The sequence below is a fragment of the Acomys russatus genome, chromosome 32 (assembly GCF_903995435.1).
Source record: "Acomys russatus chromosome 32, mAcoRus1.1, whole genome shotgun sequence".
In the NCBI taxonomy this organism is placed as follows: domain Eukaryota; kingdom Metazoa; phylum Chordata; class Mammalia; order Rodentia; family Muridae; genus Acomys; species Acomys russatus.
This window is the reverse complement of record NC_067168.1, coordinates 4,778,376-4,792,401: the sequence shown is the minus strand read 5'-3', so window position 1 is coordinate 4,792,401 and position 14,026 is coordinate 4,778,376. Positions and strand designations below refer to the sequence as shown.

At 40.8% G+C, this 14,026-nt stretch overlaps 1 protein-coding gene across 1 annotated transcript in view; it reads left to right on the top strand.

Annotated features, from left to right (window-relative positions):
- Hcrtr2 (hypocretin receptor 2) overlaps positions 1-13,802 on the top strand; it is a 104,142-nt gene extending 90,340 nt beyond the window's left edge. The window contains exons 5-8 of the mRNA XM_051140597.1: positions 1,224-1,447; positions 8,690-8,811; positions 10,958-11,177; positions 13,384-13,802. Of these exons, the coding sequence (XP_050996554.1) occupies positions 1,224-1,447; positions 8,690-8,811; positions 10,958-11,177; positions 13,384-13,438 (621 nt within the window). The 3' untranslated portion in view covers positions 13,439-13,802. The remainder of the gene's footprint in view (positions 1-1,223; positions 1,448-8,689; positions 8,812-10,957; positions 11,178-13,383) is intronic.
- Positions 13,803-14,026: the final 224 nt, after the last annotated feature.

The following is a 14,026-nucleotide window of genomic DNA, read 5'->3' as shown; positions in this document are numbered from 1 at the left end:
GAGATGGCCCTTCCCACTTCTGAGATGTTTCTGTAACAGCGCAGGTTTTCCTTTGCACCATTAATCTCCTGAACTGAGAGGATAGTCAAGAGAGGTCTCACATAATGAGACTCATCTGTTTGGACATCAAAGTGAAACGCAAATCTCAAATGAAAGATTCGCTAGTAGACTTTGATCCTGTAGTGTAAACAGCCATGGGTTCCATGTAACCTCTTTCTGAGAGGCCACGGGAACACACTGCTCCGTACATTGTCTAGCACAAAGATAAAAGTAAGGCTGAGTAACTGTAACAGAATCGAGCTGTCCCCGCAGTGTACTTATTTCCACATCTTCCTCTTAAAGAAAAAAATAAAAGAGCATGCTGAATGTTTTGCTAACATCTATCAGTTTTCATGAGATTATAATAAAAAAAAGTATTATACTTGGCAGAACTTTCTGCTATTAACTAACTGAAAAATCAAAGGAAAAGCATGTGTCGGGTAATGCAATTGCTGCAAATGTTGGCCATTTGAAACAGTGATAAAAGTAAGCCCTGCAGGTGTGTTTGTGTGCTTTCAAAAGGACAAATTGCAAAATTACTTTCCGGCGATTTTGTAAATGCCAACAGTAAATCGCCGAGAATAGCTTTTCTTCCTTCTATATACAGGTTTGCTTTGTCTGAACAGGAGCAGGAGGCAGAAAACACAAAAAACCAATAGCGGCTTAGGTGCTATGTGGCCGTACGACAGCAGATGGCAGTATGGATGCATCAAATTCATTTTCTTTTTTTGGAAGTCGTGTGTGTGTGTGTGTGTGTGTGTGTGTTATGTGTGTGTGTGTTGTTGTGTATTTCCTGTTATTTGATGCGTGTTTAAACTTAGGTGACATCCGAATCTAGAATTTATAGTGAAATTTTGGAGTCGAATTTTTTTTTAAGTCGTCTTCTCTCCATACTTCTGCTTTTATCGAGGGCATGTATTCTCCGTTGTTCTCTTTAGACCTTGACAAGATTATCATGTTTTAACACAGCAACAAAGGCTTGTTTTCAACTTCCCTCCACCCAAATACTTATTTGGTCTTGACGGAAAGAATACTAAGAACATGCACAGCCTAGCCCCCTAGCCAGTGCTCTGGAGAAACAGGAATTCCAAACTGTAAACTTTTGTTTCTCTATCTTTACTTGTGGTCCCATCGCCTACGTGGAACTTTGCTAAGTACCAACGATGGATCCCCTCTCCTTTCAGATTCCAGGAACTTCTTCTGTGGTTCAGAGAAAATGGAAGCAGCCGCAGCAGCCGGTTACTCAGCCCCGAGGGTCGGGACAGCAAAGCAAGGCCCGGATTAGCGCTGTGGCTGCTGAGATAAAGCAGATCCGAGCCCGAAGGAAAACAGCCCGGATGCTGATGGTGGTGCTTCTGGTCTTTGCAATTTGCTATCTCCCAATCAGCATCCTCAATGTGCTAAAGAGGTAAATCCCGCTCGTTCATTTCAAAACGAAACAGCTTGCATTTTAATCAAGAACTCTTGTTTCTTTCTGAACAGACAAAACCCCTTCTGCTTAGATACTTAATCTGGCCAATCAACTCAGTGATGGAGTTGTTTGATCACCAGCCTTCTAGCGTGCTCAGGAAATACGCTCACAGTAGGTGAAGATTCTCAGTTGAATGCCAAATGGTTGTTTTCCTAACCTCTTTCGGTTGACTGCTAAGTCTTAGCTGGAGGAAACATTCCACTAGAAAACTGTGTTTCAGTAACTAATTTCATAAACAAATTAAGTCAGAGTTCTAAGTTCTTTTGAAAGAGAATAAGTGGGTTTTCCCAACTTTGTTCCCAAATATATCAACAACCGAACCACAATTCTTTTTGTTAAAATATTTTTCTTTTTTTTTTCTTTTTTTTCTTAAATTTTTTTATTAATTTATTCTTGTTACACCTCAATGTTTATCTCATCCCTTGTATCCTCCCATTCTTCCCTCCCTCCCATTTTCCCATTATTCCCCTCCCCTATGACTGTTCCTGAGGGGGATTACCTCCCCCTGTATATGCTCATAGGGTATCAAGTCTCTTCTTGGCTACCTGCTGTCCTTCCTCTGAGTGCCACCAGGTCTCCCCCTCCAGGGGACATGGTCAAATGTGAGGCACCAGAGTACATGAGAAAGTCATATCCCACTCTCCACTTAACTGTGGAGAATATTCTGACCATTGGCTAGATCTGGGAAGGGGTTTAAAGTTTACCTCCTGTATTGTCCTTGGCTGGTGCCTTAGTTTGAGCGGGACCCCTGGAAACTGGGACAGAGGGGAGGGCATCCTATTGGGACTCTAAATGAGAGACGCATGGGAGAATAGCAAAATAAAAGGATACAGAGGGTCCTAGAAATCTACAAGTTGAACAAAATATTTTTCAAGATAAAAAAGAAACAGGACTAATTTGTTGGGGCAATAAACGCAGATACATTGTGTTTTAAACAGGAATCATTGGAATAATTTCAATATCAACATTAATGAAACACTATATTTTTCCAGTGCATAATTTGTGATACGTTAGACAAAACTATGAAGTTCAAATAATTTTGATCAGTGACATGAGAAGCAGAGGCCAAAATGCAGGGACAGTCAGTACATGTATAATCAAATTTTATTGGGAAATATCAAAGCTGCTGCACACACACTGGTCCCAAGGCAAACTTAGCTTGGAAGTGCTCCTTCCATTTTCCCAAAGTCAGAGTCACTATCATATTCCTCACAGCTGGGGACCTTGGACACAGGTAGGTTTGGCTAGAGGTGTGTAACCAGCTGCAAAGACTTCTTTTGTCTTTTTTTATTTTATTTTACTTTTTATTTTTGATTGTTTAAAGGCCTATTCAATGATGAAGTAGAAAATGTGTTATAATATTGATAAATACGCCTCTACATAACATATTTGTTATAAGGAGATTTATTGTAGAAGGGAGGAAGGGAGAGAAAGAAGGAGGGAGGGAGGGTGCCCCAGGGGGACAGACGGAAAGAAGTAGAGGAAGTGGTAGGTGGGCTGGTGGCTGACCCAGGTTATATCCTGGGAGTTCATAGGTGAGGACATCAGAGGTTGCTAAGCAACCTACAGGCAGCCTAGGGGGCTACCTATAAGCTAACAAAATGAGGATTTTGAATGCTCCTTTTCTTGAGATATGTGTCCAACTCATAACTGACCCTCTGCTTTTTCTAGGCTTTCTTCTCATTTTATTCCTCACAAAAATCACAAATAAATGTAGTAAATGCTTTGTATATGTTTGTCTTTTCCACTATTGAGATGATCATACACGTGACTGACAGTTAAGTGGACTCCTCCCTCCTCCCTTCCCCGTCTTTTCCCTCCTTTTCTCTTTCCTCCTCTTCCCTTCCCATTTCTCCCCTCCCCTTCCCTCCTTTTCCTCCCTCCTTCCCCTCTTCCTTTCTTCACCAGTCTACATGAAATATTTCTAAATGAATTTAGCACGCTGTGGGATGCACATTTGAATTTCTTATATCTCTGCTCTTGCACCTCTCCCTCTAATTATTTCCAGATGCCCTCTTGTCAATAATATTCATCTTACTATTCTGAATTAAATGGCTTCTTTTCCCAGGAGGTGGAGAATCTAAGTTAAATTTCAAACTTTTTTCAGTTATTTAAGCAATGTGCCTATTTGTACACACACAAACATTTATTTAAAAATAATTTTGAAAATTGTTTTTACTACATAAGTTTTAATTATATATATATATATATATTTTTTTTTAATTTAGCCTCCCCTCACATATCAATCTTGCTTTCATTTATTGTTCACAGACTGTAAAGTCCAACCTTCTTTTTCTTGAAATGTAAGCTATTTCCTGGTTGGTTAAAACTCACTTCTTAAAACTGATTTTTATTGGCCTAGTATTTCAGAGATGGTTTTGAGCCAGCAGTTGTATCTTATGGTATATTTAATTTGTCCACATTCTTTCACCCTGTGCGCGCTTATTTGTGAACTTCTACTACTCTGTAGAACATCCCTTTGTCCCAGAAATTTATTTCTATTGTGTATCCTCTCATTAAGAAGAAAGCATAAGATACAGATCACATAATCAGTGAAGGGGCCTCTAGGATGGAACACAGTGGTTCTTCATCCTGGGACTTATTGAACAGGTTAGTAAGTATCATTATCAAATTCTACAAAAGGTGGAGAGTTATCTAAAAATAGAACACAATGAGTTTCTCTCTCTCTCTCTCTCTCTCTCTCTCTCTCTCTCTCTCTCTCTCTCTCTCTCTCTCTCTCTCTCTCCCCCCCCCTTCCCTCACGTGTGTGTGTGTGTGTGTGTGTGTGTGTGTGTGTGTGGTAGTGTTCTTGTTGTTGTTGCACACATGTCATAGCACAGGTATGGAGATTAGAGTACAAAAGGAAAACTTATGGCAGCCAGTTCTGTTGTGCATGTGTCTTGAAGCAGGGTTCCTCTTATTTCTGCAGCTGTGCTATATACTCCAGGCTAGCTGGTCTATGAGCTTCCAGAACATTCTCCTGTCATCACTTCCCATCTCACAATACAACTGCTGGGATTACATGTGTGCACTATTATACCAGAATCTTTACGTATGTTCTGGGAATCTGAACTCAGGTCATCAAGTCTTCCCAGGACATGCTTTTACTCACTGTCTAATCTCCCCACCCCAAAGAATGCAAAATTTAAAATGTCGCTAAGGAGGCCAGCAAGACGGCTCACTGGGTAAAAGCATGGATTATGGATTATGGAGCCTGAGGACCTCAGCTCCGTCTGAGACCCACCTGGGAGAAGGAGAGGACCAATCCTTGACAATTATCCTCTGCCCTTCACATGTCTTGGGCCTGATGCCCATGACTCAGGAAAACAATGTTAAAATGCTTAAAAATGGCATTTAAGGATACTATACTACATTTTTTATCTTTTTAATTTAATTAATTTATTCAGATTACATCTCAATTGTTATCCCATCCCTTGTATCCTCTTGTTCCTCCCTCCCTCCTGCTTTCACCCTATTCCCCTCCCCTATGTCTGTGACAGAGGGGGATTTCATTCCCCTCTATATGATCATAGGGTATCAAGTCTCTTGTTGATAGCCTGTTATCTTTCCTCTGAGTGCCACCAGGCCTCCCCATCAAGGGGACATAGTCAAATATGGGACACTAGAGTTCATGTGAGAGTAATTCCCTGTTCTCCACTCAACTGTGGAGAATGTCCTGTCCATTGGCTAGATTTGGGTAGGGGTCCGATGTTTACTGCACGAATTGTCCTTGGTTCGTGCAATAGTTTGAGCAGAACCCCTGGGCCCAGATCTGCCCACCATAATGTTCTTGTAGGTTTCTAGGACCCTCTGGATCCTTCTGTTTCCCTATTCTCTCATACTTCTCTCCCCTGGAGTTCCAGTAGGATGTCCTCTCATCTATCTCAGTTTCCTGGTAAGTGAGGTCTTTCATGGGGTGTGCCCCTTGGGCTAGTGTCCAATTATAAGCGAGTATATACCACTTGAGTCTTTCTGCTTCTGGGTGAACTCACTCATTATGATCATTTTTAGTTCCATCCATTTGTCCACAAATTTCGGGAATTCCTTGTTTATAATATCTGAGTAGTAGTATTCCATAGTATAGATGTACCACAGTCTCTTTATCCATTCTTCTACTGAGAGACACTTAGGCTGTTTCCAGCTTCTGGTTATTATGAATAAGGTCACTCTGAACATGGTTGAGCATATGTTCTTGTTGTGTGGTGGAGCATTTTCTGGGTATATTCCAAGGAGTGGAATAGCTGGGTCTTGAGGAAGCCCTATTCCCAGTTTTCTGAGATAGCACCAGATAGATTTCCAAAGTGGCTGTACTAGTTTGCATTCCCACCAGCAATGTAGGAGTGTTCCTCTCTCTCCACATTCTCGCCAGCATGTGGTGTCACTCGAGTTTTTGATCTTAGCCATTCTGATGGGAGTAAGATGGAATCTTACAGTCATTTCGATTTGCCTTTCTCTGATGACTAAAGATGTTGAGCATTTCTTTAACTGTTTCTCAGCTATTCAATATTCCTCTGTTGAAAATTCTCTGTTTAGTTCTGAGCCCATTTCTTAATTTTGGATATTAGCCCTTTCTCAGATGTTGGGCTAGTGAAAATCTTTTCCCAGTCTGTAGGCTGTCGCTTTGTTCTCTTGACAGTGTCTCCTGCCTTACAGAAGCTTCTCAGCCTCATGAGGTCCCATTTATTAATTGTTGACCTTAAGGCCTGGGCTGTTGGTGTTCTGTTCAGGAAGTTGTCTCCTGTGCCAATGTCTTCCAGGCTCTTCCCCCATTTTATCTTCTAACCAATTTAATGTCTCTGGTTTTATGTTGAGGTCTTTAATCCATTTGGACTTGAGTTTTGTGCATGGTGATAAATATGGATCTAATTGCATTTTTCTACATGTAGACATCTAGTTAGACCAGCACCATTTGTTGAAGATGCTATCTTTTTTCCATTGAATAGATTTGGCTTCTTTATCAAAAATCAAGTGCTCATATGTGTGTGGATTCATTTCTGAGTCTTCAATTTGATTCCATGGATCCACCAGCCTATTGCTGTGCCAGTACCATGCTGTTTTAATTACTGTTGCTCTATAGTACAACTTGAGATCAGGTATGGAGATTCCTCTAGAGGGTCTTTTATTGCACAGGATTGTTTTAGCTATTCTGGGTGTTTTGTTTTGTTTTGTTTTTCCATATAAAGTTGAGAATTCATCTTTCAACGTGTTTAAAAACTGTGTAGGTATTTTGATAGGGATTGTATTGAATCTGTAAATTGCTTTTGGTAAGATGGCCATTTTTACTATGTTAATTCTCCTGATCCACAAACAAGAGAGATCTTTCCCTTCTGATGGTATCTTCAATCTCTTTCTTCAGAGATTTGAATTTTTTTTTTCAAACAAGTCCTTCATCTGTTTGGTTAGATTTACTCATAGGTATTTTATATTGCTTGTGGCTATTGTGAATGGTGTAGTCATCTTACTGTCTGTGTTTTGGGGAGGTAGCTTCTAGTGTCGCATAGAGGGAATCGGATGACAGATTTACCTGTTTTCTCACTATTTTCCCTAAGCCAGGAGCTCCGATGCATCACTGGTCTGGACGGCAGGAGGCCAGACCCATAGTGTGGGGTCTCTCCCAGCCAGTGATCCCCAGCTTTCCCTTTATTGTGGGTTCCAGAAGCATCCTGGGTCTCAGAATGCGCGCTGAGTCCGACCAAAGTGTCCACAGCCTTCTGGATCCCCGCGCTCTCCGGGGACTGGCACGTGTTGAGTAGAGGGGGTCTGAGGGCTGCTCCACTCCCTGTCTCCCCAAGATTTCACTAGTCCCAAAACTCTGATGCTCTACTGGTCTGTGGTTCCCGGTAGCATCAAAGGAGCCAGACTGATCGCTGAGTCCGGTTAATGTCACGGGGCGCAAACCTCACGCAAACTCAAACTGCACGCTGAGTCCAGTTAGGATCTCAGGGCCCAAACTGTGCTCTGAGTCCCATTTGGGTCTCGGAGCCCAAATCACACACTGAGTCCAGTTAGGGTCTTAGGGCCCAAACCACGTGCTGAGTCCAGTTAGTGTCTCCACGCTGAGTCTTTTTTCCAGCATCAATTCTTACCAGACACAACACCAATCACCTGTGCAGGTGGGTTCCTAGTCAGCTGTTCCCAGCTGCCGGCCTCAGCTGCTACTGCTACAGCAGCCACCACTACAGCAGCCACCGCAGCCGCTGCCAAGATAGTCGGCTCTCCAGAGGGTCCGTGCTCTTCCCATGTTCAGGGGTGCACAGGTTTTCTGTAGTTTGTTCCTTTCGAACTGTGGAGTACTCCCGCTGTAGTGGGGTCGGGAGCTTGGTGGCCCTGGTTAAGACCAGTCCATTTCCCTGACTCGACTCCTCTGGCTTCTAAGCAAGGTCCACACTGCTCGCCGCCATCTTGGAAAAAACAAAAAACAAAACAAAACAAAAACCTATACTACATTTTTTAAGCTTAACATAACAGATGAAAACTTGAATCCCAAGGAATATGAGTATCTTACCCACTGAAAACAAATTACTACCTGCATACAGAGAAATCTCATGACAAATTTCAATAAGGCTGGGAACACTGAAGTTGAAAAAATACTGAACAGTACACACGTGAAAGTGGAAAGAAATTAGCAGTGTAATTTTGGGTTGCTAATTAAAATATGTATAATGAGGCTGGAGAGATGGCTCAGTGGTTAAGAACACTTCCTGCTCTTCCAAAGGACCTGGGTTCAATTCCCAATACCTATATGGCTGCTCACCACCACCTATACTCAAGTTAAAGGAGATCCAGTACCAGGCATGCACACAGATACCGCTCATATGTGATAGATAGGTAGATAGATAGATAGATAGATAGATAGATAGATAGATAGATAGATAGATATAGATACACGTGGTGGTATACCAACAAATAATTAATCACATTTAGAAACAAGATGACAGAAGGGAAATTCACCTTCTCTATTCTTGACAAGGGATTTGCATTTCCTGGCTGCAAGATACAGAGCCAGTTTTTCTGAGCTGGAGCTTCCAATGGATGGATACCCTAAGCCATTCTAAAGAGGCTGTGCCATTAGTGCTTTCTCAGAGGACAGGGTTGGGCTAGTTCTGCGACGGTTTTTCACCCATGGATTCAATTATTTAAGTCTCACTTGATTTTCTGTCTCTGCTTCTTCTTCCACAGAGTGTTTGGGATGTTCACACACACCGAAGACAGAGAGACTGTCTATGCTTGGTTCACGTTTTCTCACTGGCTTGTATATGCTAACAGTGCTGCAAACCCAATCATTTACAACTTTCTCAGCGGTGAGTTCCCAGGGTTTCTGTGTTAACCCTCTGCTCGGTGGTGGAGCAACTAGAGCAGACAGATGCCCTGGAGCAGCTCCGACGTGGATGCACAACTTAGTTTCTGTTTGAGCTTAGGCTGTCCCTGACTAGATTTGCCTAGAGTTTCTTCATTTTGAAAGTGAATTTAGGCCACCTAGCTCATCAGAGGACATTATCCAATCCTTTTTTCATGGAAAACAGAATAAATGATAAGGAAAAAATGAAAATTTTGAGTATCTTGCATCAAACTTACAATTGAAAAACACACACACTCACACACACACAAAACAAAACAAAACGAGATATGATCTCTCTACCCCACTCCCTCCAATTTCTTTTCATGATCTGGCAAACAAACCTTTACCAATTTCATGTTTGCTTTAGTAGCTCACTAAATCCAATTAGAACTATCTGTAAGTGCATGGTGTGAGCCATCCACTGGTGTGTGTGGAAGCCCACTAGTGGCCATATCAGAACTTTGCTGTGATTAGTCACATCTTTGTACTATTTTACTCCCAAATGCCTGGCTATTTGTTTCTTATTGCCATTTCTAACTATATAGTCATTTTTACATGTGAAAAACCTTTTTATTGAACATTTAATAAATAGTGTATGTCTTCCAACTTCATATTTGATTTGTTTAAGTACTTAGAACAGCTAGATAAGACAGCTTTTCTAGAAATAGGAGGATTAATCATGTATCTCAAAAAGTTAAAAAAAAAAAAAGGATTTTAAATGTTTTTACCCTGAATACAAAGCAAAATTTTGCATCCCTTTAATTCCGTTTAATTCTTGAAAACTGCATGCACTGAAATATCACATGACAATCCAGAAATATCAGTTTTATGATTTTATGTGTTAAAAGGTTTTAATCAGTAAAAGAAAAGCATAACCAATTTTATCCAAAAAGGAATTCTGTTACTTTTTAAAATTTTTTATTAATTTATTCTTGTTACATCTCAATGTTTATCCCATCCCTTGTATGCTCCCATTCTTCCCTCCCTCCCATTTTCCCCTTATTCCCCTCCCCTATGACTGTTCCTGAGGGGGATTTCTTCCCCCTGTATATGCTCCAGGGGTCCAGCACAAATTAAGGCACCAGCCAAGGACAGTACAGGCGGTAAACTTTAAACCCCTACCCAGATCTAGCCAATGGGCAGAACATTCTCCACAGTTGAGTGGAGAGTGGGGACTGACTTTCACACGTACTCTGGTGTCTCATATTTGACCATGTCCCCTGGAGGGGGAGACCTGGTGGCACTCAGAGGAAGGATAGCAGGTTACCAAGAAGAGACTTGATACCCTCTGTCACTTTTAAAGTAATCATTGCCCATTGACTTGCGCTCTGACCTGGCGCTGAGTAGATGTAACCTTTAAAGAAATGGGGAGACAAGTGTTTGAACTAGACATCACAGACCAAGGCAGAGTCCTGGGAGGAGGTTAAGAGGAGTCAGAGAGGTCATTGACAGCCACCTGGTGTGGGCCTGCCGTTGTCCTAGGCCTGCGAACAGACTCAGTAGTCTCCTGCACAGTGTGAGTAATCTTAGGTGCAAAGGGAAGGAAGAAGTTTCCATCATGCCCTTTGCTCTAATAAAAGGTCACCAATTCCGTATCTGAACTGTCTAAAAATCTCATCAGTAGTTTAAAGATACGTACTTCCCAAGTTTTTTCCAGTTGTTTCTTTTCCTATTTTGCCACACTCGGATTATGAAAGGAGATTCTTTCATAAATACTTCAGTGTATTTTTTTCTTGTTTTGTGCCAGCGTCTTTAGCGTATAATGCATCTCTGTTTTCTTGCTTATGCACAGTGTAGATTTCATTGCTCTTGAAACAATTCAGAGTCTACGCAAACTTTTCCTGAGAGCCATTTAGTATTATTACAGGGTTAAAAGCTAACTTGAGATACACAGGGGTTTTGACTTTAAAGAAAGAAAACAATCGCCAAGTATTACATATGAAAATACTTAATCGCTTAATTTCCTTTTTCTGTTTCCTTTATTGATGCAAAATGCTCCACCTCACTGTTAGCTTGGCTCAAGGGAACGAGTCGTTTGTGCCCTATGCACTACGTGGTGAGCTGTTTATGCATAATTCACTTTCCTTTTATTCTGTCTGGTCTGCCAGGAAAATTTCGAGAGGAATTTAAAGCTGCCTTTTCTTGCTGTCTTGGGGGTCATCGCCAAGGAGATCGTCTCACCAGGGGACGCACCAGCACAGAGAGCAGGAAGTCCCTGACCACGCAGATCAGCAACTTTGATAATGTATCAAAACTCTCAGAGCACGTGGTGCTCACCAGCATAAGCACACTCCCAGCAGCCAACGGGGCAGGACCGCTTCAAAACTGGTAGACTATTTATTGCTTTGACGAGGATACCCGACTCAAACCATTCTTTTATACAAAAACTCTGTGAACGGAAGTTTTAGTATCCAATCGATCTAAACCGAAAAGTTCTTGTCAGTCCATTTTTTAAATTGATCACTCTTTGGAAATAAAGCAACCATTTGAAATACCTTCCTGAACCACTTGCTCGAACAGGTTAAAAGTTTAAACTTTAGCTGAATTTACTTCAAATATTTCTTCTTAGTTCTGTGAACTGAAGTTTGTGGCAACGGAGGTTTAAACATTTCTAATTCGTTTTACAACTCCCTTGTCTTATTTTCACAATTCAAATTGGCTGCTAAAATCACCAAAAATTAATCATTTTCTTTTGGTATATAAAAGAAGTAACAATACTAATGCTTAGTTACTAACAGACGTGTGAATTGACTTAATTTTTTCAAAAACACACAGTGACTATCATTACAATGTGCTACGTGGGAGAAGGTTTATCAACAGAAAAGCACTTAATTTGTATGTATTCAAAACAAATCTTTCCAAATCTCATGAAATGTAAAAGATTAAGTTTGATTTGCCACTAATTTTTCATTTGCTAAATAGTCTCAGGTTTATCACTTTACAGAATCTAAGTTTTTTTTTGTGCAATATAGAATCAAAATTATTATATTAAAGTAAAAATTTTGCATCAACTACTAATACTTAACTGTCTTCATCCCTAAGGAAGTATTTAAGATTTAAATTGAGAGATAAATTCAAATCATTGTATTTTTCTAAACTAGGGACAACGAGTTGGTCAGCCTTGCTGGGTTAAGAACTGCCTGCTGGGTAGCAGGAAGTGAGGAGTGGAGGCTGAGATAGGGCTTACTGGGTGAGTGAGCATCTCCCTAGCTTGCACTACACTAGAATTCAGTCCCCATCCTTGAAAACAAACAACAACAAACACATGAAACTAGGCTTATTGTAGCCCAGTGAGGGAGAAAGGTTGAGGGTTCCCAGGCATGGCAGAGTCATCACACAACCAAAGACAGTGGTCCCTACCACAACTCTGGCAGTACTGTTACAACCCCTACCCCACCCCTATTTAATTATACTGCACTCTCTGTTGGTAATTTCAGAATCCCTGAGGCTAGGAGACCAGAACTTAGGAAAGTGGAAGGCTTGCCACTCACTCATGCACAAATGGAAACTATAGAATATATTTTGTATAAGTGTAAATCATGAGATTGAAATAATTATTTCAAACTTGTTCTCTGAAAAAATTCTTATCATGCAAGTGTTAACTTCTGAATTAAATTAAAAGTTTGAAAGTGTACATATCAAGTTTTTCATCTCATAGTATATCATTAGGTAGGCACTCTGATTACATAGAAGCAGGATGTATTTAATATTTAAGAAAGACTTTATTTGAAAAATACTTATATTGTCGTTTTGCCTTTTGCCCAACTGCTAATTCTCAGAGAAAATTAACACAGCCAAATTATCCATATTTTTTAAGACTTTAGGATTTTGTTACCATGTGCCTTTTAAGCCAGGACTATCCTCTTATACAAGGTTTATCAAGATTATTTGGCCGAAAATCATGATGGTCTACATCTATGAACACAGTCATTTTTAATGTCTCCTTTCTCCCCTCTGAGAGCTTTGTCTACCATGCAAAGAGAGCTGTAATTTTCCGACTGTGGCGACAGGTAGCACTTTAAGATCTGAAGATAACTTCAAATCTTCTCGGTAATAAGCCTTAATAGCCTTGCAGCTCAATAAAGATGATATAATGATTTTATCCAATAAAATTGAGCTTCATTCACTCTAAGCTGTGAGACAGCAGCATGTCCTAAGATGCCAGGTTTGTTATATAAACTAGACAGGAGGCCTTAAGTGGGAAAAGGGTGGAGAAAGAGGCAGCAGAAGGCGGTGGGGGAGGCTGTGGTATTGGTCGACCAAAAGTCAGAATTCTGTTAGTCTAAATTAGTGATTCTCAGTGCAGTATGGTTCCTGCATCAGCAACACTTGCATTTCCTAGGAAATAAAGATTAAACAGGTATCCTAAACGTACTGAACCCGGATCCCTTGGGTTTGGCACCCAGGAATGTAGTCGCTTACAAATCCTACGGGTGATTATGACACGCTTTAGCTACGAGAACCACTGCTCTAAATGGGTGTCTCCTGGCCTCAACTTATTAGCCCACGTGAAATAAAGTCTTTTACTGCACAGGTATCTACAACAGGGAGTTCCATCTTCAGTCCTGTCCACCTGGCTGGAGGTCTGAAAGAAGAGGCTGAGCGCCCATGTGTCCCTGTGGAATCTCACCCATGTCATCTCAAAGAGATAATGGTTTACAAAACAGTTGCCACTGTGTTCTTAGTGGGATGTTACGGAAGAAGAAGCTCGAAGCACTTAAGCGCTTTATACGTGACCTGGATGACTTGAGTTTTTATTCAAACTTCCCATTACTGAGTTCTATTTAGTATAGTTTATGTTTTGGGGAAGCAGCTCATTTCCAAGAACGACCATTGCCTGGAAGAAAACTGATGAATAAAATGGATACATGAACGAATGAGACTCGGGGAATGGAATCATGAGGCATGTATATACTTCTCACCGTTAGGACCCATGAATCCTGAGAGGTTTCGATTAATGTGGTGACCTTCATAGAACAAATAGTTTTTAAAAAGCCAGGAGGCCCCAAAATAGCAATGTTATTGGGGTGTTTAATACTTACCTCATTGTGTGCTAATGACACAAATGAGAAAAATTTATAGAAAATTTTAGTTTTGGAACTGAGTTATGCTGAACAGTGGACATTTATCTGCCTTTGTTTCTTTTGTATTTCAGACCTTCAATGTGAGATGTCAAT